This window comes from Epinephelus lanceolatus, chromosome 7 (genome assembly GCF_041903045.1).
Source record: "Epinephelus lanceolatus isolate andai-2023 chromosome 7, ASM4190304v1, whole genome shotgun sequence".
Classification (NCBI taxonomy): Eukaryota; Metazoa; Chordata; class Actinopteri; order Perciformes; family Serranidae; genus Epinephelus; species Epinephelus lanceolatus.
In genome coordinates this window covers 39,119,603-39,147,283 of record NC_135740.1, presented here as the reverse complement: position 1 = coordinate 39,147,283, position 27,681 = coordinate 39,119,603, and the positions used below count along the sequence as shown (strand labels likewise).

Here is a 27,681-nt window from a genome sequence, read left to right as displayed (position 1 = left end):
CCCTTGCAAGTGATTCAGATTGCCACCTCAGAAATATGCCTGTGTTCAAAGAAGAACTTATGTTGATGTAAAAATGTTGCCATTTGCTGTATTTCATTGAAGGCAAGCCCCATCTCGTCATTATTTGGTGTGTGTAGTGTGTAGTGTAGTCAGTAGCAATCAGTAACAAAATTATGAGATTATTCTACTTAAACTATAAAAACTAATCGATTAAATTAAATTTTCTTTTTTGCTTTGGTATATTTGTCATATACAGATATGAAATCATGATTGCTGAGTAATATGTATGTTGATGTCATCAAGTGTCAAGTCTTTTTATGATCATGTGATGAGAAGAGATGATACATGGCAGCTAGTTTAGGCACAAAAACCTGGCACTAGGTCCCCTCATCATAGCTTTTACTGGGGCCCACCATAACTACCTTACACCACTGTACACAACCATATGTATACCATACCATATGTGATATAGATCAGTTCATTTGGGCAGATGAGAACAGTGTCAGTCAAAATCAACAGGAGTCTTTGTCCTCTCCCAAATAAACTGCAGTGTGATTTGTAGGGAGTAACAATGTAATCTAAAGCCTTTAACATGGAGGTTGAGTTTTGTTTTCAATTCCTGGTTTGTAATGTGTAAATTTTTCTGTACAGTTTTTCAAGTTCCACTGCAGTTTGACTGAAATCAAACTAACTGTAGGTGTGATTGCATCCTTTGCTGTTGACCTTATGTGGCCTGCCGTTTTTTTCAATCCATTTCTGTCTCTGAACTTCTGGCGGTTATAATTGGTGACAGAACATAGTAAAAGTTAAAAGTCTCTGTCTTGATTGATTCACATGGTGTAGCCTGCTGTAAATCTCCCAAGGTAGAAAACACGTTTATGTGGATGCCATACGGCCTGAAACCACCACATCCACGGTAGATACAGAATCAGATTAAAAAGAGGATCTTTGGCACAAGTTACCTGTGGCTTTACTGTCAGTGTTAACAATGTTACTGATACTGTTCTTTCTCACACCTTCAACTCAAACCATTGTGTTGCCCTGCCCAAAATATACAATTTGATTATTAAATTAATATGGTAAACATGCGGGCAACTAGTCGACAAATGTTCCTGAATGATGACTATTGGTCAACTAGGACAATTCTTAGCCGGGGGCAGCCCTAACAAGAACCTTTGTAATATAGGAAGGAAAGAAATCCTAAAGAGAAGTGAACAGAGCTACCAGAGGCAGTAGCTGACCACCAGGCCAAGAAAGTAAACCTTGTGATTTTCTTTATATTTTGGTGGCTCTGTATTTATTCCTCACCCTGCTGACCACAAAGTTAAAGCATAGCGACACAAAGAAATGACAGACAGCTCTATCTGCATTAGAAATGCTGCTATTTCTGGATTATAAATCCCCCTTGCCAATCGTCCCTGAGATAGAGAGCACTTCTCAGCTGTAAACGACATCACCATCACCCAGCCCTGCAGCTTTGCCCTCTCATATCTTTTCTTTCTCTCTGCGACAATCTGCCATATCATCACTATTGTAACTTAAATGTCTCAAATAAATTAGACAGAAAGCCTGACCAAGCTGTGAAACATCAATTAGTTTCACTATGTAGAATTCCTGCTAGACTCTTTCCTGTATTGATTTGTAGCGTGCGCGCTACAAGAACCCACCGACCATAAAAGAGCCCAGGACGAGGGAAAAGTGTAATTAGTAAAAAAAAAAAAGCCATAAACCAGAAAAAAGGGAGAATTATAATGATTAGTATGAGTTAGGTCTCTCCAGGAGATGTGATAAATTATGGGATGCACAAGGAATTCTGACAACAAGCTCTACAGTTAATTAGCTTGGCTGTGGTTTGTGTAAAGCTGCCATTGTGTGGTGTCTACGTGCTGGGCAGCGATCATGAGCCTCTGTGGACGTACTGAGCTGTGGACGGGGACAGAAAGTGAGTGGAGATCAGTTCAGTTTATTAAAAGAAATTCATCCTATAGATTTAACAACCTGTCTTCTCCAAAATATTAATTATTCAGGAACTACAAATACCAATCGTGTTTTTAAGGAGACTTGAATTGATGTTAGTTATTTTAAATCATTTACACCTACGTGCTGTATGGTATCAGTATCTTCTTGTGACTTGTGTAGAAAAACACTCAAATTATCTATTAATTAGGCAGCTGGAATTCTAAGCAATGATTGTATATGTAATGAATTCACTTTTCTATACTTCTGGTTGTCGTGGAGCACTGACGTCTTTGAAATTATTCACAACAGATGCAGATAAAGTAAAATCAGATTGGTTTCTTAACACATTAATTGTTAGAAAATGTGAAAAGATCATGAACTACATATAGTATTGTTAACTAAGTGTTTTGCACCATTTCATGTTCAGGATTTTTTGGGCAGGCTGGATATCATGGCTCAATGATGCACTGACACCATCCTTATCAAAACCCTGGCCCAAAACTAAAAAGTATAGCACATAACATCAGTGCCTCTCCTGCTCAATTGTGAATTGCAACATTTACTTGCCTCAGCCAACAGTTTACTAGCCAGCGAAATATCCCCTCAGAGATACATATGTTTAAAAAACAACCACCCAGACTCAACCTTCAAACCACCAACTTTATGCATCATAGCAGTGTTTCCCACACATTCATTTGTTTGTGGCACACTGCCATTATAAGTGCATTTGCTGCCATGTTTAAATGTTTTTGGAGCTGCTCTGGGCACAGACAGAGCAGCAGAGTGCCAAGCACAGTGAAAGCAAAAATTAACCGCTCTTTAAGTCATATATTTTAAGTAGGTATGCACCGAAATGAAAATTTGTAGCCGAAGCCGAATAATATTAAACACTTGGCCGAATACCGAGTACCAAATACCGAATATCGTTGTTTAGTTTTTCATTAGTTTTTGCAGATGAACCCCCTCCAGATTAGTGTTGTCACGGTACCAAAATTGGATCCCACTGTACGATACCAGTGAAAATATCATGGTTCTGAGTAGTATCACGATACCACAGCGAAAATGAGGCAGATGTGCCTTTTGTCATTTATAAAAAAGATAAATCACTTTTCTATTTTAGGCTACATCAATGATATTTCAGTGGAATAAATTACTTATTGACTTATTCATACTTCAAAAACAGCATCAATGAGTGATGAACATGAGGGGGATCAAAATAAAATAAATAAATAAAATAAGAATCAACCAGCCACCCTCCTCCCCTGACAGTCCCTTCATAAGTAAAGAACAGTCCCTAAAGTGCGGTGAGGTTTGTGGGCTGTGAACGGCTCGTTTCTCCTCTGACACGTCACATACCTGTGTTCGGCTGGCTCGGCTGTTCAGGTACTTCTGGGCAGTCATGGCGCCAAGAAGACGATATTATTGGAGCCGACTTATCCGCCGATGGCCGCCGTATTTGACAGGAATGCATTACTGTCTGTGTCTGTGACCCCCGTTCAACCCACAATCGGTGGGATTCGCCTTTCGTTTCTGCTGCTGGTTGAAATCTGTAGGCTGCTCGCACAGCGTGCTGAATGATTTAAGCCTATTTTGCTCGCTCAAAACTATTTTTAGTCGCAAATGCGAGTGCAGTGACGGGCGGATCGCCACACTGCCGACATTTCACTCGGCCCGTCACGGCATGCTGTTTGATTGCGTTATCAAAACACGCCGCTATTATTCGGCCTTGCTTTTAACTTATTCCACCGAATACAGAATGTGTGTTTTTTTGCAATATTCGGCCGAATATATTTGGTTACCGAATATTCAGTGCATCCCTAATTTTAAGTGTTGTCCATAGTGTTACAACATACTTTAGGTGGAACGGCTGTGTTCCTATGGAAACCACACAGCCCTCTGTCCAGTGCTGGGTCTAACCAGCCAAAGACAGTTTGCTTTCACTCGCAGCAGCTGCTCCTCCAATTCATCACTCTAATCAGATCAGCGCAGATTGATTCGACCGCATACTAATAGCAAGGAAGACTTGAGTGTGATAATCAAACAGTTGTTCCTCAATTCTCTGTCCTGCGACCCGAAATCAACAAACTACTGCTGTAGAAAAAGTAAAACTCATGAAGAGTTATGCCTGCGCTGCACAAACCTGAATCCAGAAAGAGGACATAAAATTAATACACAGGGAGACACAGAAAAAAAAAAAAGAATTTACCCATCCAGCTGCATCTGGCAACCTCCATGTTGCAGCATCACTTTGTGTAAGACTGACAGAGAAAGGGGAAGAGAGGGTGGAAGGTCAACCGAATCTATGAATCCATGTTATTTTCTAGTAATCTTACCTAAACCTGCGTGACCTGCATTGACTGCTTCGCCCTGTAGCTGCAATACGTTAATGTTGCTGCCATATTGGACCATACAAGACTGGTTTTCAGCAAAGCTTCCCTGTGTTTCAGAGCAAAGAATACTGCCTATTATTATTATTTTTTACCATTTTGCAATCTAATCTTACACATTTATTTCATTCACATATGGCTGGGTCGTTAATACAACATTTATGTCTGTGGTGTGACAAACACATATTTATGTTTGCTTTACCCAGACCTTAATATAATTTGTCATTTTTGTCATCAAGTTGTATTTTTGTCTGTGATTCCCTTTCCCCTGCTGAGTCCTGTCTCTTTTGCAGCTGCTGCCCATGTGAGTAAAGTTTCAGTTTACATTTTGCTGTCTGTAATTGCTCCAAAACTTGGCTCTGGCTCTGGCACTGGAATGTAATTCCCCGTGAGGACATCCCAGCAGCTTGACATTTACTCAGCAAGTGACATCTTCCTAGTCATTGTGTCTTGCTTTATGACAGAGTGAAGTTGATCTCACTATTAATGAATCCCCTAAAAATAGCCCTGCATGTGATGACTCCCGAGGGGAGGCTGCTCACTGAGCGATGTGTGGGTTACAGGAGGCAGAGGTTGTGTTTGTCTGTAAGTGACTAATTGCACGCTTGTTTTTGCATCTGAGAGTGAGAGATTGAGTTCATGTATTTGTGTCAGCAGTAGGTGACTGTGAGGTGTCTCACTACAATTAGCTGTTACCTCCCAAGAGCTGCGATCAAAAGCACAGTTCTGTGAAGTGTCAAATGTCAGTTATTTTAGGTTATTAAGGGATATTTAAATCAGACAGTTACAAAAAGGATAAGGAGAGTTACAATGCTGGCAGTGATCTTTCCAGTTTCTAACTTTTACATGTATGTAAAAAGAGTGTGTGCACAGATAGATGACATGTCTGTTTATTTATTTATTTATTTATTTGTGTGTAGTCTTGTATGCAAGTGTGGCTGCTGAGCTAATGGGGCCAGCTGCATAACACCCTGCAGATTCAATACTGTGTGTACACACAAAGAAAGAAATGTGCACGCCTTCATTTCATCAGATTTATGAAACCACACGTACACATGTTTGTTTTACTAATCTCCATCATCATCATTATTATTAAACATCAAAAAGGATGATTTATTCAAAGCCCTATGTTTAAACTGACTTTACAAAGTGCTTCACAATTCAGGATTAAATAAATTGGTCATTAAAAGGGAGATAATGGCTCAAATGTAAATATAATTATGCTGAAATTCATCAACCATTAATAGTTTAAAGTTGACGTTATATATGTGCCTTTGATTAAAATTTTACAGAACACTTTGCAGCCTACAAAAATAATAGCAGATCAGTAAAACTGGAAAACAGCCTTACAACAATGTTACCCGTCTATGAACTTAAATTCAATCTCCTCCCTGTCATACAATATCACCTGTCACCATCTCAGCTAAAATCATGTGTCCACAAGGGTCTGAAGTCTCACTGCATATTCTTCCCTTATAAATACCAGTTAATATGGTGTATGCATTGTTTATATATCTCGCCCCTGGTGCTGGCTCTTCACTGTAATAACAAGTGGACCAGTGATGAAAAATTGTTTCTGCTCATTAATTGGGTCACTTAATTAATAATTTAGCAGAATTCTGTGCTAATATCTTTTGTCACATAAATAACAGTGGAATTACTGTGAGCCTTTTATCCCTCTGAAAGCCCACACAGTCTATTAAAACCAAACTCAAACACATTGACTGACAGATGACTCGCCTCCCAAAGAGGTTATGTTTTTAGAAGAACTGTCCCAAGGCAGAAGCGAACTAAAAACTTTGTAAATGTTCATGTTTTTGTCGCACTGCTCTCTGATTCACTCTGATTTTGCTCTTGAGGTTATGAATTGACATGACGTGGTACCACTCACCTCTCTATCAACTCTAAAACACAAAGCTGCAACACCAGGAGGGTAAACAGACATTGGAAAAAAATATATAAAAAAATATGCGACAGACAGTGGTTTGTGGACATTAAAATGTGACCAGAAAGTTGAGTTGACCGACATGTTTGTTAATATGTAGTTTAAGGTGGGAATATCATGTCACTGAGCACAGCCTGGAGGCATAAAGAAAGCTGGTCCTATTTCAAGGTAGAGTTTGTTAGTCTGATCAAAATCACTCTGACTTGAAGGGCAGTGTGTAAAGATCTTGTTTAATTCAGAGTATCCTACACTGTTCCTTAGAACGTATGCATCATGTTGCGTCTGTCTCTTCAGCTTTATATGTAAACGTAAAATCCTCAGATCCTGAATTTGTTTATGCAGTTGATCGTGAAACAGCTTTTTACCATTCTACCTCTGTTTGTCTTGTTTTTATTTTTCCCGATGGCAAACGCTGACTGTTGTGTCGCTGTGTGTTGATTGGTGACTTTTATGTACAGTAAAATCATCATATGTATTACCTCCAACATCCCATTACACCGTGTCCTAACTGGATGCAATGCAAACAAGCGTGAGCAACTAAATCTGTTTGATTGCGTTGTTTTCTATTTGACTGTCCTAACTGCCCGCAAGCGCCCGTTTTGAGCTGAACTTTTGTTGGACTCCACATTTAACGAGGATAGGCTGATTCACGAGGTTTAAACGAGGAATTACCAACAGGACACCTCCTTATTTTACTACAGAAACCTAAATACGTTGGCATCTGGCTGGAGGGAGATCACCAGGAAGATGAATGTGTCTGGTAAGAATTGTGTGGGATGCTAGCAAACTAGCTTGTTTTACAAAGTGGAGATGGAGGTATGATGTAGTATGGGAACTACAACAATGATGACAATGAAGTTACCTGCGATAGTATTATTGTGAGTATGAATAATAAGGAAATACGTACTCACACATCTTTTCAGTGGTTACTCTGAGACCACAGCTGGTAGGTCAGTGGATTGTTGACATGACGTGACAGAGTTCCATATTTAATGGATTTAGTGTGGACAGAGAGCATCAGATGTAATGTGATGCTCGTATCCAGTTAGGACACGAGCTGTGTCTCAAGTCAGGGGCTGCAGCCTTTGAAAGCTGCATTTGAGAACCGATTGCGTCACATCGGCGCGACCAAGGCCGTCCCTTTTCAAAGGCTCCTTCAAATGTAGCTGAGAAATGGAGCTTTCTTTCCCAGAATATGGAGGATGCAACGGATGTATCCTTTGTGGCCCAGCTTATCCCAAGATGCATTGTGCACCCGTGACGATTATATATTAAGTTAACTAACAGATGTTAACTAGCTAACGGCTAACTGTTGTTAACATTACTGTTAGCTAAAAGCACACAGCTTACTCCTTCTTTCGTCAAGCGCAGCTGGTTACTAGGTATCAGGAACACCAACCGGTCGGGGCGAGAGCAGCTGGTGATGCAACTGGGAAATCCTACGCAGAGCAGACGTCCCATTTCAGAGACCATTCGGTTTGGCTGATGCGGTCTTCAAAGGACATGGCCAACGTCGACCACGAAGGCCGCGTCCTTCAAAGGCTGCAGCCCCTGAACTGAGACACAGCCGCTATTCTATTGGCTAGGAGGACATTTTGGAATCCGGGGGTGCAACAACATATCTGAGAATATCCATCAAAATTCTGCATTAGAGAGATTTTCTATCACAATGTTTTTGTTAGCTCTAATTGTTTTTTAAGCTTGTGTTTTTGGCACTTGGTCCTTAGTTGATAGTAAGTGAAGTCGTGAAGGGTGACAGGAGACTTTGAGAGTGAGAGAAATTCAAGAAATATCACCAGCCGCAGTCAGGCTAGAGATGGTGTGGTATGCGTCTTACGCCCTGTGTTAATGTCTCAGACAGATAAAATCTCATTTGAAGACAGACTCCTGAAATCTAAACTGACTGACTGAGATTCAAAGTGCAGGCTGCTCAGTGCTCAGTTCACTGCTGCTTGCATTATCATTAATTAGACCCCATATGATTAGCATGAATTACTAAGCCCATAATGTTGGGACCTTTTGTGTTAATAGTGTTGGACACCCAGTGACTGAAATAGACTGCTGAAATGCATGCTGGGTAACAGCATGAGGCAGAGGTCTTCCACTTGGCCGGAACAGAGGGAACTATCTTCTATCTGTCATTTTATCATTATAAACCTGTGCATGTGGAATCAGAGCTGATTAGTAGAGACTGAAATAGCTCTTGCTGTTCTTTTAATAATGTACGGTGTGGCCTTTCTTTAGCTGGCAGGCACGATGCAACATGCCGTTTTATGGCACACTGCATGTATTTATGCATGAGCTAAGACATGATACGTTAGTAACACACAAATACACATGGGCTGGCGGTGAGACGGATGTAACCACTGAGAAGTGTTGAGGAGCTGTTGTTCATCACAAGTACCACAGCACCTGTGATCACATTCAAGAGGATTAACAGAGAACAAATATGCTTTGCGTCAGGGTCCTGCATCAACCTGTTGGGGTTCTTTTTGTAGTAATGAACAGCTTGCTGTACATTATCCCACTTATTACACGGCTGCTTACTAAAGAAATCAATAATTTAACACAAAATATGAATGTAAAAATGATTTTATTGCTTCCGTTAAGTGTCTATGATCAAGACTGTTTACAGCAACAATTTGTTTTTTGGAGATAATCAACCATAAAATGCCGCCATTGACCAATCAGAATTAATTATTCAACAAAGCTGTGTAATAATGAGATGTTTTCCCTTTTTGTTCATATGGAAGTTCAGTGGTAGCCTGGTGAGACCATCCTGATGGTGTCAGCTCAGCATTCTTTTTAGCTGTCTGTATCAGTCTGGATTCTGTGCTGCCCCAAATGCTTTCCAGAAATTTCAATCCAATCAGAGCCATTCAGGGATCTGCACTGTAGTTGACTGTTAGCAGCCAGTCAGAGATGGAGCGGCAGTTGGTGACGTAAAATGCAGGCCACAGTTTGCGGATCTGTAATGATGGCTCCCAAAGCAACAAGCGCTAACTCTGATGTTAGTAAACACAGCAATAAGTGAAGTTATTGCAGAAATAGGGTCAATAACAATTAAACAAGAATATAAGTATGCACTTTCTTGGAGGGAAATACGTTTTCATCATTCTTCTGGCTTGATTTATCCACTGGTTCTGTCAGTGATGAAGATGTTCTGCGTTATTTTTTTTTTTAGGCTGATTGGCTGACAGAATTTGTCTGTCAAGGTGAGCACTCCTGCCGCCTGAAAGTGTTAAGGCAGAGATACTGGATGAAGCGAGATACCCAACTCAGCTCACTTCCTGATTCAGTGACGTCAGCGCCACGCCCCCGTAGGAGACTTGCGGCAGCTCTGAATGTATTGTCGTCAATGAGGAAAATGAACGTGATCACAATTTATGGTCAATTCTTTCGCCCTGTAGTCACTAAAGTAAATATTGGGTTCATTTTCCACAAGCCACACATCTTCCCAATATTCTGACACTAAAGCTGCAGTTTTCATCCGCACAGATCAAGAGAAAGTTAACTTTGTTTGAGCCCTGTCCGTCTCAGAAAACAAGTTCTCGCGAGATCTCGTGATCTTGATAAACAGGCGGTAAAATCACAGTTAGCTTACAAACAGTTATTTACCGCTAGTAATAAATAAAAAATGCCCAAGCTTTGTGCAACAATAGGCTGCAATAATAGGAAGAATGTATTTTCATTCCACCTGCTTCTCGATCCGCATACACAGACATCCACAGAGCCTCTGTTCAACACGGTGGTGGGGAGGGGGGGTTGAGGGAGAACAGGCTCTGATTGGAGTGAGAGCTAACCACGCCCACTTAGGAGACAGGAAGAGTAACCGTTTTCTTAACATTGGATAAGCCTACAGTTGGGTATCTCCCTTCATCCAATATCTCTGGTTAAGGGCTGCACAGAGTCCAGACAGAGATCAAAACACAGTGTTGAACTCATATCATCAGGATGGTCTTACCAGGCTACTTAGATGGATCATTTGCCATCTGGAAACACAAATTTGTCTTGTTTCTCTCACTAACCTTTATGAATTAAAGGTGTTCTATGTAGGATTGTCAGTTACTGTTTGTAAAAACACTAGCCAGTAAAATCGAAGGTAATGGCCTACCTCGCCTCGCTATATTTGTGGGTTTTATTTTTCAGTGCTGTGTCTCTCCGATGTCTGCTGTTTACGTTCTGACAGCTTGTCGCTACCTTTTGATAAAGCCCCAATCTCACCTGAGTGCTGTGGGGATACACGCCCACAAATATCCAAAACACAGAAAAAAAAAAGAAAATAAAGGTAGAGGGCAGGGCCAATAGATACACCGTGACACACCTGTAGTGGAACATAAGTGATGATTAAGAGGAATTATTTCTGTATGAGTCTATACATTGTTTTTTTTTTTTTTAAATCCTGCATAGTATAACTTTAAGTTATACTTCAACCAGTCTTTATAAATTCATGCTGTGCAGCCAAACATTGTTCAACACGGCAGACGTTTATTTTAAAATAGTGTAGAGCCTGAAGCTTCAAAATATGTCATGCCGAATTTTTGATGAAAGGTATAATAATGTATGGAAATTATTCAAAAGATGTTCATAATATTTCCATTTGATGTAACAGTGCAGCCATAAAACACACAGGGTCTTGAGTTTGAATATTTCACCCTGAGTGAACATAAATCAGCTTCAATAAACGATGAAAACAAGCTTATTCAGAAGGTAATAAACCGTCAGTGTGGAATAAATTTTTTTTTTTTAAAGTTTTCAACCTTCAAGCTACTTAAGGGGAATCAAAATGTATTCATATAGATGCTAATACAATGTTTATTAATATGCACCAAATAAAAAACAAAGACTAAATATATATACTATTTTAGGTGAGTTGGGTTATTTAAGTTCAGCACTGCTGGCTTCATCAGACCAAACATAACCGTAACAAGGCTGCAGACGTTCACTCATTATTACCGCATCATCACTAACACCATTATAACAATTCCAATCCATCTCACTCTAAACTTGAGTCTAAATGGTTGTTTTGTGGAGGAGGATGTAATCTGTGATGCTTACACACTTCACTTTGATTTTCAACTACTGCTAACATGTTTTCTGACGGTGCACTGAAACACTTTTGTTTCTCTCAATCACCTTTTCCTGGTCTGTGCCAAGTCTCATAGCTGTGGAAGAAATGAGTCTAATGTAATTAAATGGCACAGTAATTTGAGGACTTGTAATTAACGCAGGCTTGTAAATCAGTTTATATTTATTTAGATTTCAAGATTCATTCACCTGACTTAACCTGGTGAATGTAATAATGCAGCTGCACTAATCAGAGTGTTGCCTTAATCTGGTTCTGATGAAATTATTAGTGTTTATGTAAATATACTGATTGAATCTACAAAATCTTGTCATCATATTTATCCTGACAAAGCTGAGCCCAATTTTCTGCCTCTAGTACAAAACAGAGTACTGAAACTGAACTCTGTCCCGAACTTGCTGTCATGTCAGCTGTGTGTTTGGTAGATTTGATCACACACTGACAACAAGCCTGTCCGTGTTACCAAGACAGCGCATTTGTAGCCAGAGCATGTGAGCTGGAGTGTACATTTTCAGCATGACTGGCAGCCGTGTGAATCAAATCCCCACAGCACTTCTCTAACCCAGTGAATATTACTCATTCACGTTTACAACCATGACTTTTTGGCAGCTCCTGTGGGACTTGACCCTGACACCTTCAGAGAAATGGCCGATGCTAGAGTGAGATTTTCTTCTCATCTCCTGCTCTGATTCTGTCACATAAATCCCAAGAAAAATTGTATCATTATAAAAGTATTGCACTGACTACATCCAGACACTTTAAGATAGAAATACCATAAGAAATGTTTCAGCGCCTCTCCACTGGAGCCCCCTCAACTGTAGTGTTCTACTGATCTGACTCCAATATGTGAAGGCAGCCCTATATTTCTGTTTGTAAATTTATACATATCCTGACCCTGTGCTGGACAGTTACGATAAAGACCTCTTTACAGTCAGTAAACAGTATGACCTTTTTTTGGAGGGCAGGGCTTAGCTGGAGGCAAAACAGTTCTCCACAGACATTAGATAGTGGCAGCAAGCAAGTTCTGTTGGCTTGTTTGGAGGAAGACAATGGAGGAAGATGACGCAAGTAGTGAATTCAGAAATACTCATTCTGAGTGCCTTTGCGCACTCTGGCACAAACTGGACTGTTCGTAAATTCGGCGCGCTATCAGAGTGGCAGAGCACTCTTGGCACACTGACTGTGGAGACGGAGCAGCAGAGCGCCGAGCAAGTGAATATGTGATAAATTAGAAGGAAATCCAAGGAAAGTAAAACACAGTCCTGTCTGAAGTGTAGAGCAGAAACACTACAACATTTACTGCTTACTATTAGAAATATGTTGCCGGAATAATGTAAGGCAAATAATTCATGTATTACCATGCAGAGTGGCAGGTTGTTTATTGTCAGGTGTGCTGTATGCCTTACACTTTATCACCGAGTGTCCAGGCTTGGTAAATATAATTTTGTTTTGGGTGCATTTACTCTCCTCTCTCATCCTTTTAGCCATTTTATTGTCCCCACCCTTACCTGGGTGTCTTTTACCCCTCTTAATCCGATTTTAACACTACTTGGAAAATAAATATCACCCCTGCCACTCCTCAGTGCCTCGCTGTCAGCTTTCTAGTGGCGGTAAAAAGCAGTCTGTGCCTGGGCTCAGTACTCATTCCTCTCTTGCCTGTAATTGCTTCATTAGAGCCTCTGCAGCATCTCTGCCTGGTAGCTGGGGAGATTTAATAAGAGCTGTGAGGATGCTCTCAGACTCTTGCGTCTCGGCTTCTAGGATATTGCCTTGGAATTTCTAATAGCCGGGCTTCGTTCCAACGAAGACAGAAAGTCAAAGAACATCAAACTAAGTACACTCCTGGATCCCTTCAGTCCGAGCACAAGAGGCAAACGCAGCTCTCCCAAGCCTTTTGTACTGTGGCTACATCCCCAGCGGCTACTCCTTGTACCGCTGAGACTATAAAACAGAGTGGAGAGTGGATTGAGTTTCCCGTGGTCCATTTTCTGAGAGATGAGTTTCAGTGAGATGATGTAATAGCCTCATAGAAGCACAGAGTAAACTTCAGGCTTTACTCCCAAACATTTTCAGCCCACTCCTCCCAAGTTTTCCATTATTGTGTGCAATTCGAGCTGGAATCTCAGCACTTACTTCACAAAGGATAAAGTCTTAAAGGATAGGTTCCCCAGGTCAGGTCCCCACATGAACACTATAATAGGCATTGCTTGCTGTAATCACTCATTCAGTTCATACTGGCCATTAAGAGCAGTAATCCTAATGCACTTCAAATAAAGGCGATGGAAAAAAAAAAGTTTTGTGTGGTGCAAAAATGTATTCCAAAGCTTATCAGAAGTTAATAGGTGGCTTTAGCAGTTTGATTTAAACAAATCTTCTAAAGTAACTGTCTTTTTAACGTAAAATTACCACTTTGTGTTTCAGTGTTGAGCTGCAGTGGAAGATATCCTCAAGAGCAATATAGGTGGATTATGAACTTGGCTGCTCTGAAGATGCTCTGTTGTTACCTTTCAATGTACAGAAAACTATGGTTCTGTCTGAAATCACTCACTACATAGTCCACTCTCTAATGAGTTCACCAAGTGCTGTCTGAATGTTCAGTGGGAATGATTATACCTTGTATAGTGGACTTAAAGTATCCCACAATGCACCATAGAAAGTAGTGAACAATCGAAGGTTTGTCACAAAGCAATATATTCCATCATGCATTGCGCCAAACAGATGGACAATATGGGTCGGATATTGAGACCAAGTTATTACACGACAGACTGGTAAAACAAACTTTAACACAACAAAGGTTTAACAGAAGATGACGTACATTAGTGGGACAGGTTGCAGTCGCCCTGCACTCTCTCCTCTTGGCTGTCTGCCAGTGTAATGCTATTTATAGGCCTATATTTATTGTGAGCAGAGCAGCATCACAACAAAACAAACGGCCACAAAGTACTCTGTAACGTTATTTATGAATTTGAAGAAAATGCGCTCAGTATAATTTCATGTTTTTATCACAGATATGAATGGCAGTATTTGTTATGGTTGGTTACCAGCCGGTGTTGATATGACATCTTTTTTGACGTAATTAATGGCGCAGAGAAAATTACCTGAGCAGTGTCCGAAAGTGTTCTTTCATCTTGCAGATGAGCTCATTATATTGTCCTCTACATAGAACTCCCTATGTAGTGAGTAGGGTAGAGTTTTGGTTGGTCATGGCCAAAAGAGTTTACTATGATAGAACCAGCTTTGGAAAAAAGTTCAACAAGATTTGGGGGCCACTTTAAGTGGTAGATACGGTATTGCTGTATTTACATGCTCTGGGATGGTCCCATTTCCCGAGATGAGAAGTCGGTCTTCCAACTTTGGTGTTTTCATTAGAATATAGTTGTAATGTGGAAACAACATGGATGCCACAAAGATTTTGTTGTATTGTTTTGCTCAGAGCATTTAAACATGTTGATAGCTGTTTCTAGTATTTGTTTGACAATAGCTTTATATTACAAAGTAATTTTCTTTTCCCCAGACTTCTTGCTGCATCAGTATATTCCCCCAAACAACTAAAATATCACTTTATCTGACTTGTTGTCAGGGTTTATGCTAATAAATGACTTAACTCACTAATCTGGGTCACACTACTTGGACAGCAATTTATGGTCACAATCTAACACCATATTACTCATTACAGAAAAAAATTATAGTCAATACTTGAATTGATAAAAAGTTTACTATCAACCAAACATCTACTTTTGTCCGCCATGTTTTTGCATTTATCACACAAAAGTTGGCAACATTTTCGCCAGCTTTCTGAGTTGTTGTACTGACTTGAGGGAGTCTTCACGTGAATTTCCCCAGTTGGAACCTCATTTTCCTGATTATTCCGATACCACATGAATGCAACATCAAGCTGGGGTGTGGGATTTTTGTCTCCCCCTCTGGCAGTGTGAGTAATTACCCAAACGCTTTTCACGCATGCTTAGGACATATGCCTGCAGGTGAGCTCGCTGCATCTCACCCACTCTCAGAAGCGCTCTCTACAAGTCTGTTTACGACTTTGTTTCTTCATCTGAATGCAGAGTTTCTTTTTATTTGGAATGTCCACTCCTGAAACTTTTCTTGGATGTGGTTTTTCTGCCATAGCTTCTGTCATTCCTGCCCCCTTTAGCTCTGGCTTGTTGACGTAAAACACATCACTTATGGTGCATCAGCGCGGGAAAGTTACCACAGACACCCAAAACTCAAGTGAACTGCAAAACAGAGATCTTTTCCTGGTGGCGACAGGCCCATTCAGCATTGTGTAAACTCATTTAGCAAGGGCTTAAATGTAAGGGATGTTCATTTATATGTAAAAGTCCCGCACTACAGCTTTAAGATCTGCAATAATGAATGTGAAAGTTCAACAAAGTGATGACTTATCCTACAGTTATGATGCTAACTTCCTTGAATGCTTGTAACTTTTCATGCATGAAAACTCTTATTTTTTGTGTGTCTACTGTGAAGATGAGCAAAACACTGTCAAGCAAGTCCGATGATTTGGATTTGGATTGATTAGTATGATTAGAAATGATAGAAAAGAAAAGATCCATGTAGAAACATTTACAGTGTAGTCAATCCACCAATCTCTGATTCAGTTTTCATCATCTGCAATTCAACTTTCTGCAGTTTCACTCTCTTTGCTTCTACTTCTCACTGGCCATGATGTCTGCTCTGCAGTATTAAGAACATTTACCCTAAAGAACTGTAGGATAAATGAAAAATATTAAAAGCATCTGAAGTCATGACCTTCCTGCTGGCCTGCAGCTGCCTGTTTTCATGTATAAAATATGTATGAGAGGTCTGAGTATCCGGAGAACCATACCAAGGCCAGAAATAGCTGGAGGTACTATCTATTAAATTCCTAGATTACTACATTTAATCACAGTTACTACAGTTTGAAACATTGGAAATGTAGGAATTTATTCTAGTGCTGGATTCACTGCATTTCCCACTGGATAAAAATCATGAGCCAAGTGCTTAAAATGTGCATGTTAAATGGCGAAATGACAGCTGGAGCGGTAATATAATAAACCCTGAAGGCAGATGCAGTAAGTATTATAATTATTATATAAGGAAGGCAAGGAGAATAGTAAGGTGTAGATGGAATTGTCCTGTAGCCCTCTTTTGAACCATGTGAGTCATATAGAATAACTATGATTGTAGGGTATGTTGTGGATTTGAGAGTCGTTTGTTAGTATGTTAGCACTGACATGAATGAAGAATTTCCTCCACAGTAAATTAAATCTTTCAGTGTGAATCTCCTGCGGATTATAACGACCATTGCTTAGCCTGAACACAAGTATGAAGGGTGCTGCCACATAATATCTACAGTAGGAATTTACTATATATAGCAAACAGCATGGGGGATGGGGAAAGATGATGACCGTGTGTGTATGTGCATGCGTTTGTGTGTGTAACAGACTCAGTGACCAGTGGTGCATGTGTGTACTGTGTGTTTTTGCCTGAATGTGTGTGCATGAGTACAACAATATAGATGACTGAGGTGTAGTTTGCATTTAATTCCAGTGTCTGTGTGCACGCACCAAAAAATACACGTCTGCTTGCAAGCTGTTATCCCCATGCGTGTGTGTCATGTGTGTGTATGCATGTGTCATACTCACGTGATGACCAGTGAGGTGGAGAAGAGCAGCGTTCCCAACAGGCCTCGTCGGCAGTCCGCATTCTTCCTCTGGCGTTGGTGCATCTCGCCGCCGCAGTTGTCACAGCAGCGGCACATGCAGAAGAAGAGGCCGACTATCGGCACCAGAATGGTGAAGAGCAGGCCGACTGCTGCACAAACCAGGAAGCCTATCTCGTAGTAGATGGCCTGGGGTCAGCGAGGGGGAGGAATGAAATGAAGAATGAGGGACAATTTATTTACGAGACATAATGCAGAAAGGAGACGAACATTGAATGAGATGAAGAAAGAAAAGGAGGATCAGAGGTGAGAAGTGAAAAAGGGAGATGAAACAATGAGAGGGGAAAATGGGATGGGGATTGAAAACAGAATTGGATCAGGAGAGGTGAGCAGATGAGTTGGGGAGCGAGGGAGAGAAGAAAGGATAGATTAATAACGGCGTAAAGGAGGAAAAGGGAGGACACACACAAGGAGGCAGAGGATAAAATGAGCAACAAATCTAAAAATATCTGGTAGGATCCCACCGCTGGAAATTCTCTCTCTACTCTTTGTCCAAAAGGGATTTGTGGATAAACAATAAACATATTGCGTAACACTACTCACTGCTGGTGAATGCTCTCTTTCTAATTCTTAAATACTACGAGCCAATTCAGTATTTCATTCCGTAACTACAAGATTACACAACATAAATGCCAAGACTCGTTCTTAACATCAGTGCAACAACAATACTTCTGTGACTTACCACACTGGCAGCTGCTTGAGACTTAAACCCTATTCTCATTTGTCTAGTATTACCAGGGGACCTCATGTGGTTTAGAAGTTACCCCTCCAGGTTTATGTTTCACACAACATATTCACAAGGAATAAGTAAAGTCTGTATTTTACTCAAATATCATCTCTAGAAATTTGCTCTGGCTTCACGCTTTTGATCTTTATGTGATTGGTTCTCCATGCTGTGTAGGGTGATGAGCCTTCTGCATCCAACAATGCAAAAATTGCTCAGTAATGGCTGGAAGAACGTGACAGAAAGCTCAACACATTGACTTGGCCTCCAAATTCCTCAGATCCCAATCTGATCGAGCATTCGTGGGATGTGCCAGTACCCCAGAGGTACCTCTAAACCACTGTGGGGCCTCCTTGCATCAGACTTGTCTCTGACCTGTCAAGGTATGGACACAGGACCTCTGGGGGCGTCCCGTGGAGTCTGGCACTGGGGTGTCGGTGGAGGATTCTTTGATACATGTCGGTTGTGAGGTGGGTTGATGCCTTGCACTCTTTGTCACGTGCCAGGACCAAAGGTTTCCCAGCAGAGCATGACATTGTAACGAGATGGTCAGTATTGTTCATGTCATCTGTCAGTGGATTTAATGTTTTGGCTGATCGGTGTATAGCAGGTACTTTGCAGTGGAATTTTTACCTGACAAATTACGGACATGGCAGATTTGCTTGGGATTAAGATCACAGACAACATCTGCAGTTTTTATGGTGGTGTCTTTCTTTTTTAACATAAGTTTCCAATCCACTGCCATAAGCATTGAGAGGATAGCAACACATGAAGGATGATGGGAAAATACTCGAAAGAGTCAGAGCAGTCCATGTAGCCCTGTGGTGCAGTTTTTCCTGCTCTAATGACGGGTGAAGACAGCATTTCTGATGAAAAACCTGCTTCAATAGGAATAGACTACAAGGCTGTTAGTGCACTGCTGTACTGAAGTACTTTGGACATGAAGTGAATCATAAAATCCAGATCTTTCTTGAAACACGGTAACAAATCTGCCCATAGGGTGAGGTAATTACACCTGTTTGAGTGCAGTTCAGCCTTTTTAATAATTCTATTGCAACAAGTGTCAGTTTAGCAAAACATAAGATGCATCACTCAGTTGCAGGAAATTAAGGAACAAAAAAGACATAGGTGAAGTAATCTCTTGACATATGTATGCCACTTGGTTTGAGGATTTCAGTGACAAATTGGTGGGTGAAAACCTCCAGTCTTACTTCTGAAACTGAGGAATTACATGATCCCTTATAAAGCAAGGAATTGTACACCCAGACAAAACTGCTGCAGACTAATGTAACAGCCCAAGACGCATGGATGTGGCATGGCAGCACAGAGAATGCCCAATGAGTGAACTTCCATACCATGTTTGTACACATATACACATGAGCAATTGAGTGCATGTTACTTTTGGGCCTTTGAAACAAATTTGGCAGATGATACTAGCACAGAGGTGTGCGTTACCATCAATGGTGTAAATAGCCTATCTGGCTTCAATCTCAGAGAGCATCCACGATCGGCTAGCACTAGCCCTATCCATGATCTCTTTGCCCTAACCCTAACCTCCTCTGTCCTTCAACCCTTCGATAATTAGCAGTCAATCACAGCTTGCAGCAGGATCCATAGTAAAGCATTGCAGGGATGGATGTAAGAAGCCAAATAGTTGCAGTGTGACTGTTCTCAACTTGACTGGACAAACTAGTTGTCAAGATTCATTCTTGTGGTTTTCACCTGTAAAACATTGTCATTCAAGTTCACACGCACTTGTGATTTGAGTTGTTAGATTGTTAAGCTTAGAAGGCAGTTGTTGTGTAGGTTAAACAGTTAGTAGGAGTGTAGGGAGGTCAGAGAGGGAGCAAATTGTGGTGAGGACCAGTAATATTAAAATGCATGGATTGAGCCTGTTAACACAGGAGTGAGTGGAGGAGTGCTGACTGTCATATACTCCAATATAAACTTTGTATTTAGTTTGTTCTGTTTGAATTAGGATTGTGTTCTGTCTCCGAATAGTCAACTATGAAATCTGCACATTCCTCATCACAGAGCCCCAATAATCCTCAACTTTGATTGAATATTAGAAATATTCAAGGTGACTCAACTTGATTTCTTACAAATTCCTCCTGATATATTGAGAGAGTTAAATTGCTGCTGTTGGCAGATTCTCAGTGGAGCTTCAACCTCCCCTTGTCATGTACCACAGTGCTCCCACTTAATCTGCCACTATCTGAACCACACTCAGCACAGGCTGTGGAAATTGGCAAAATTGAATAGGGGATTGGTAATTCCCACACCGCATGTAACTTGTCACAATGATGTTCAATAGCTTCTCCTTATGAAAGGATCAAAGCAGGGCTGCTATCACTGCTCCTGAATGGACGAACTGCTCTCCCGGCTGATTCACACTAATCTTAATCGCCTTCATAAGTCAATGACCCTGCTTTCTCCAGGGACCTGCTGCTTTTTGCTTTTTAACACGCAGGGTGAAAAGAAATGGCTTCTGAAGTTGTCAGAGAGGAGTATTTCTCTTTGGTTCATTCGGAAGTCTCTGTGCAAACTTGGAAGTCTCGGGCGGTGAGCATAATCCAACCTCCAAAAGCTAGTGTTTGGATGAGGGAGGCCCCTGGCTGTGTCAAAAACATAGTTTACAAGATGTAGGGAGAGAAAGACTGTCAGTCACATGCTTTCTGACCTTAAGGAATCAAACCATGGATGATTTCAGGGTCAGTGGAAACTGAGAGAAATAGAGAGAACCAGAGTTTTGAAGATGTAGAGAGGCAAAGAAGGGGCAAAAAGAGAGACACTGGGCATGTGTGAGTGTATGTGTGGTCTGTCAGCTAAAAGCACCAATGTCAGCTCAGTTGTTGAGGACATTTTGCAAATCTGAACGCTTGCATTGTCATTCTGCTTCTGGGCTCTGCTTGTTATTGGGTGAATCTTCACCAAAAAAAAGGTCAAAATGTTTTATTTTTTTCCACCGCCACTCTTCAAGGGCCTGCAGCTCCAACTATTTTTGGAGCACAGCTTTGTCTTGGCCAGTGCCCAAAAGAAAAAGTGACCTTCCAATAAGAACAAACTGGATGATGAGGTGGCATCACGTCAGAGTGGTGAAGACGAGGCAATTTGGTAACTTTAATCAGATTTAAATCAAAGCAGCAGCCACAAGGCCTGCTGAAGTGTCCTCGAGCAAGATGCTGTTATCCAAAACTGCTCACTGACTGTAAACTAAATGCCTTAGTTATACAAGCCACTGTGAATGAATTAATGTCATGCGTCTGTTTGTTTTTTTCATTGTGCCTCAGATCTTGTTGGCTGATAATAAATTGGAATGGATACCACTGTGCAACCACAAGAGAAACATGAAAGAAACATGTTATTCTGCTGCCTCACAAACATTTGCAAGCCTTTGATCACAGCTGAGGTATTCAAATCCTCCATGGGGAGGCTTAGACTCAAACCAAGATACATTAGGATGTTTTACTGATTGGCAGTCCTACAACAAGAGATCAGGAAGGTTATCTGGTGCACTTCTTGTTGAAATTTTAAGGCGTGGTTGATCTGCTTTGCATTTATTTGGTGGAGATAAACAGGAGATAGTGAAGGGCAATGCTAATTCCAAAAACCTACAACTCATTCATTTTGATATGCCGGCTGAGCAACTGGACTGATATTTGAATTACACTGATTAACATGTCACTTTTCGGCTGTTCCTTAACATTATATTAAGACAGAGTCCGTCGTATTTGGTACTCTGAAAGAAAAAGTTTGTCTGTTTTCAATCAGGCTGACGGGATAACAACAATATACTACACAATCGATAAGCCAATGGCAGGAGAAGGCAAGCAACCGCCACCACCGGTATGCTCACGTTTTTACTTTTACTAATTTCATGGGAGCACTACGTACTTACACTATTCTACAAATGCCAGCAGTGAGGCGCTGAGCAACTATTCTGTGCTGAGTGCTGCACATTTGCCTTTTTTTGTGCTCACTTAGTTCCGCTTCGGGTAAAACGCTGCGGCTGCTCGTCACTGTCATGTTTTACCCAGTCGTCCAATTACAGTTTGATTATTTGATTACAGTCCAATTATAGTGCCACAAAAAGTGGTTGTTTTTTACCAGGACACTGCTGTGTTTCCTGCCGGGATTGTTCCTCCAATATCTGGTAATTTAAGCCAAAACATGATCTTTTCCTTACCATGACCAAGTCATTTTTGTGCCTAAGTATAATTACAAGTTAACCATAGCAAGTTTCAACATATCCGCTACATATCTAAAACGCTCTAGCTGCTCGTCAATGTCACTTTTTACCCAGCTGTCCAATTACAGTGGAGGAGGGGCGGGACAAATAGCCTATCGCAAAGACCAACCGTCACATCTCTGAACAATATAACATCAATGGAGGAGGAATTATAACTGAACCCACACAGACTGGCAGGTCCATCCTCTCTACCTATGTTCTTCCGCCTTCCATTCATCTAGAGTATGTACTCTACCTTGTGCTGTTTTATTTTCATGGATATTCTGTATCATAGCAACCAGACGCAACCATCTCAGCCGAAAAAACGCTGCACCTCCTATTGCGCCTCATTGTCCTTGGACCATCTTATGCAAAAATAAAGTAATTTATTTCCTCAGTGAAGCAAAGAAAATTGTGCCATCTGTAAACATTGGTTGGTTCAGTGTGTTTTATTATCATTATTATTATTATTATAAATCACACATTTTAGGAGGGAAGAGAAAGATGATAATCTCCTTCTCATTAGTAATGAGTGAGCAAACACAGAGAGGTTTTGATGTTTTTGTTATTTCTCGAGTGATGTGTTTAAAGCTCTTTGGAGCATGGATGTTTTTATGAAGCCGTGGCAGTGCTGCTTACTGTGTGTCAGTGGTCCAGGTCAGTGTGTGGAGATTTATAGTAGTAAAACCTAGTTCTGCCAACATCAGCACACAAAAGATCAAGTGTGTGTGTGTGTGTGTGTGTGTGTGTGTGTGTGTGTGTGTGTGTGTGTGTGTGTGTCATCCTCGCTGTAGTTTGGGTGGATATCAGAGCAAATGCTGCTGAGAAGCAAAGTCGACAGCTGGCCAGCCCTTTCAAAGCTATTCTGTCTGAACACTTATGTTTATTCACTGGTATACATTTACCAGCTCAGCTACCAGAGGAAAATGTTGGCATTGTGTCTTTCTGCAAACCACAAATACTTTACATTTGTATGTTTTATGCGTATCATATCAGCATTTCTATAGTGACATAGTATATGAGCTGATTTTATCATCTAGAGGCAGAGGGGATGTTGGATGGAGTGTCTCAGAGGCAAGACACCTGCTAAGCAGCAGACCACTGTTTAAGACAAGCAAACAAACAACAGAAGTGGTTGTAATTTAGCAAGTCATTGCTGTATTTCCAACATCTTTTTAGTCACCAAACATTGGTGTTTTTTAGTGAACCACTGCTATTTTTCCCCCAGTGATAGTGCAACGAAAAGCAGTTGTTTTTTTTTTACGAAGACACTGCTGCATTTCCTGCTGGGATTGTCCCCCCAATAGCTGGTATTTTAGGCTGAAACAGGATATTTTCCCTACCATAACCAAGAGATTTTAGTGCCTAAATATAACCATAGCAAGTTTCAACATATTGGCTACATAATAGCCTAAAAATGTAACATATCTGTGGTTTGCAGAAATGTACAATGCCAACTTTTTCTGCCGACGGGGTTGCATTTATTCATCTTCATTGCTTTACTATAAGGCTCTTCCATAGTATCAGGTATAATAATCAGATTGATTCATGCTAATACAGATTAAGTAGAAAAGGTTTAGTCTTTTAAGTAAAATTTGCCAAACTCATATTGTTATTCTATTCCTTTGGTTTGATATGGCTTTGACAGGAATGTACTGGTTTGTGATACATGCCACAGGCTACATGTCCTGAGCAGCTGAGTAGGAAAACAAAGGCTATTTTTTCACAGTGAGCATAACACAGGAAAATCGAGGCCGTCACACTGGTGTAAAGATTGTTACTAATACTCTGAATTTCATTCTAGAGCACTGAAGCGCTTCCTTTTCAGTCAGCATTGTTGCTCCTCCATGATGCTGAAGATCTGAATCAGGACTTTACAGTTAAGGAAAAGCTAATTGGGGTTTGTAAGGTGGATGGGATGGCAGGGTGAGAGTCATAGGGCTGCACAATTAATCACAAACTTTTGATTGATAAAGATGTTGAAATTTAAAAAAACAAACAAACAAAAAAAACAGTAGTAACATGTCAACTAAAGTGGAACGATTTGTACGTCTTTGCTTGAATTGTGCAGCCCTGGCGACTCGGGACAGTGGAGCATGATGAGACAGGGGATGGGTTGCACTGTAAGTCCAGTGTGCAGACTTTACCTGAAGGGTCAGCACTATGTTCTCTGGCTGAGGGAGGCCAGATCAGATCAGAGCAGATCAGATGAAGAGGGCATGCAGAAGGCAACGCAGCGTCAAAGAAAGAGCAAAGCCACAAAACAAAAAAACATGTGGATGAAATAGAACAACAAAAAAGAGAAATCAAAGGAGTCAGAACTGGCATGCATATCCACATAGCTGTATATTGTAACGCTGCACACAGATAGCAAAGTCTCCCGTAATTGAAAGGAATGTACAAAGTGAACTTTTTGATCTCAGGGACTGTCAAAAAGCTAAAAAAACTCTTTGATTATCAGAGTTGTTCCTCATAAAAACTCAAATGATGTATCTCTCTCTAAATTCACAGGTTGTGCCAGAAGCAATTACCGTTTTTTTTTTTCCTGTGGTGCCAGTAAAAAGATGGCTTGGCCTTGGCTTGTAAAAGCTATTAACACCTGAGCAGTCAGGGTCTACAGAGTATCTCAGACGTACATTTCTTCTGGAATTTATATTATAAGTTGTTGCATTCAATTAGAGAAACATAATGCACTAGAGTAAAGAAAACAAACCAGTCAGTTTAATACACACACACACACACACACACACACACACACATTACCTTTTGGTATTCCGTCTGAATGGCTCCAAACTTGTCCTTCGCCAATTTGACAATAAGTTCTGCAACAACACAGAAAAAACAAACACAACTTGAAAAGATCTGGGTTTTTTCTTAAAGCAACCATAGTTATGTTGATACATTTAGTATCTATTCAAACAGTGTTTAACATATATCAGATTTCAGATTTCTTTATTGACATAGCTTTTGTTGTATGATGTTGTGTGCAGTTTTTAGGATTCTAACCACTAGTGCAGTGGTTCTCAACCTTTGTTGGGCCAGCGCCCTCCTATCTATTATCCAAGAATTGTCTTCCAAGATTAGTAATGTTGATTATTATTCTTTTTTTTTTTCTTTTTTTTTTTGCCTGTAATTGACAGGATAGTGAAGTGTGAAGGGGGGAGAGAGAGAGAGAGAGACATGGCTGGAGATGAACCCGGGCCGCTGCGACAACAGCCTTGTACATGGGGCGCTTGCTCTACCACTAAGCCACCGATGCCCCATGTTGATTATTATTCTGTGTTAAGTCACCAAAAAGCATGTCACTGAATGCTAAATAACTGATTTGATTGAAATGGACAGAGTTGTAATAACATTATCATTAATTTTCCGGGGCGCAAAAAAGCCATGTGAATAGAAATTATATTAATGAGTGTTAAAAAAATGCAGCTATTAGCAATTTGACTTTCACTCTAATTAGGCTCGTTATTGATCACAAACAGCAGCCAATCAGAAAGCAGTAATTGGGTGCATCAAAGGAAAAATAAAAAATTCAGGTGATGGGTGACAATTAAGTCTAACGATGACATTGTGAAAATGTGCAGGTTCGACTAAACAGGCATCAAAAGCAGACACACACAATCGTTCTTAAGGAACACCAATGCTGCCTTTATAAAAATATTGCTTCCAGCACCCCCCAAAATTCTGTAAATGCCCCCTAGGGGGGCTGTTGCCAGCTCCCCACCCCCTGCTGAGAAGCGCGACATTAGCACATCACTGAAATCAGTCAGTCTTGCAGATTATTATTTTGAAAATGTAAGAAACACTTTACACCTCAGTTACACTTACACCTCAGTAAGTGTTATTTTTCTCAAAGTTTCTGACTTTATTTTACCAGTCAAGTTAGGGTAATTTTTAGCTCTTATATCACAAGCTTGGTATGGAAACTTTCTTCAGCCAGAGGCAGAAAAGTGCAGAATGAAGTTAATGTGAGAAATTATTGCTGTCAAGCTGAAGCAGCAAGTTGTCATCTCTGACAAGATGGTGTCAGGAAATCCAGAGCCAAATTCTGACACTGCAGTGTCCCTTCATCCCCATCTCTCCCCTCTGGGTTTAGACCGGGGAAGTCTGACAGGACGAGGAACTCTTATTTTATTTATTTCTGGCATGACATCATGTTAGGATCCTGCTGGTGTGATTGATAGGCTGGTGACTTCTGGATCTCAGAAGAACTCATAGCGAATCTGGGATTGTAGATGTAAAAGTCCTTAACATATTGCCTGCTATTTGTTTCAGATAGTCATGAAACTTAGAAATTTGGAAGATCAACTAGCCTCAAATAGTACTGAATAACAATAGATTAAATTCCAGTTGCCTTTAAAAGTATGAACAGTACATGTAACATTGTAAGTTTAAATCTATAGAAAGTCCCTCAGACTCGCATATTTGGACTTGTAAGAAATCACTATGAGAGCAGTAAAATTAGGAGTTTCCTGTCAATAACCTTTGAATAACGATAACGAACACATTTGGGTTGCGGTGCAGTACCAATGGATGGGGTACCTGGTAAACATCTCAGTTAAATAATAGCCAGCTAGCAACTGTACTTTTCAGCCAAACTGGGTCAGATCCTGTCCACCTGTGTTTCTTTGGTGGTCCAGAGGCAGCGCTTGATGTATTTGCATTGCTTCTGCTGCCAGGCTGATGGTGTTTGTCTCTTTCAAAGAACTTATATATTTTTGACTTGGTTTTTTGTCAGACAGTGTTCGGTTCTTGGAAGTGCATTTTGCCGCAACATTGCATGCCACAGCTGAGCAAATAATAAGCAGCCTTCGAACGATAAATAGTCCAAACTTTTTTTTTCTTCTTTCCCAGAAATAACACAGCATTCAGAAACACGATACTTGAACTATGATAAGGAACATTATATTAACCTTGAATGTCAATTTTATTTCTTAATGTACAAATACATTTATTTAAAAAAATAAATGAATGAAATCCAAAGCTACAGCCATGGAAACACTGGGGGGACTAAATCTGGGTCAGGGGTCTTTAAAAAAGAAAGAAACAATCAAAACTTGAGAACTCATTTCCTATTTTATTAATCATCATAAACAAGTACAGCTATGCAGCATACTGTACGAATATGCAGTAAATTAAAGATACCACTGTCTCCATAAATACACATGCAACACAGCATAAGTGACTGATAAGTTAACACTCATTTTACATTCTAGTTTTCCACTTTTTATTACATTTGAAAGTAATGAAATAGAGAGACAGCACAGTGTTTAAACTGAACATACCTAGTGTATACTAGAAGCAGTAATCAATTTGTTCAGTTTATTATGATTATGATTACATTGCTCATGATTATTTCAGACAGCAGTGAGTTGTTGCTTTTTGTAGGATAGCAATTTTTTGAAGTATGTTATATATCTTTTTTAATCAATATATTGGGCGTGGCGGGTTACTATGAGCATATTTGAATATCATCGGGGACTTGTCTCCTCCCAATATATATTCTAAATACTTCCTTAACGAAATCAGTAATAGCTCGTCGGTCAGTTGGTCGTCAGATAGATGTAATGACAGGGGAATCACTGAACTATAGTTGTTCATAAAGGGTTGCATCTGAAATTACAGTGCTT

At 40.4% G+C, this 27,681-nt stretch overlaps 1 protein-coding gene and 1 long non-coding RNA gene across 19 annotated transcripts in view; one reads left to right on the top strand and one right to left on the bottom strand.

Annotated features, from left to right (window-relative positions):
* prom1a (prominin 1a) overlaps positions 1–27,681 on the bottom strand; it is a 110,221-nt gene that overhangs the window by 45,244 nt on the left and 37,296 nt on the right. For 12 of the 18 annotated variants that reach the window (XM_078169539.1, XM_078169526.1, XM_078169525.1 and 9 more), the window contains exons 2-4: positions 24,815–24,873; positions 24,199–24,225; positions 17,023–17,228 (exon numbers count right to left, since the gene is read on the bottom strand). In XM_078169539.1, the coding sequence (XP_078025665.1) occupies positions 17,023–17,228; positions 24,199–24,225; positions 24,815–24,873 (292 nt within the window). The remainder of the gene's footprint in view (positions 1–17,022; positions 17,229–24,198; positions 24,226–24,814; positions 24,874–27,681) is intronic. The other 6 variants (XM_078169530.1, XM_078169537.1, XM_078169542.1 and 3 more) reach the window with 1 other exon arrangement.
* The window catches only part of LOC117260804 (uncharacterized), a 68,231-nt gene that overhangs the window by 25,424 nt on the left and 15,126 nt on the right, over positions 1–27,681 (top strand). The gene's annotated exons all lie outside the window — the stretch shown is intronic.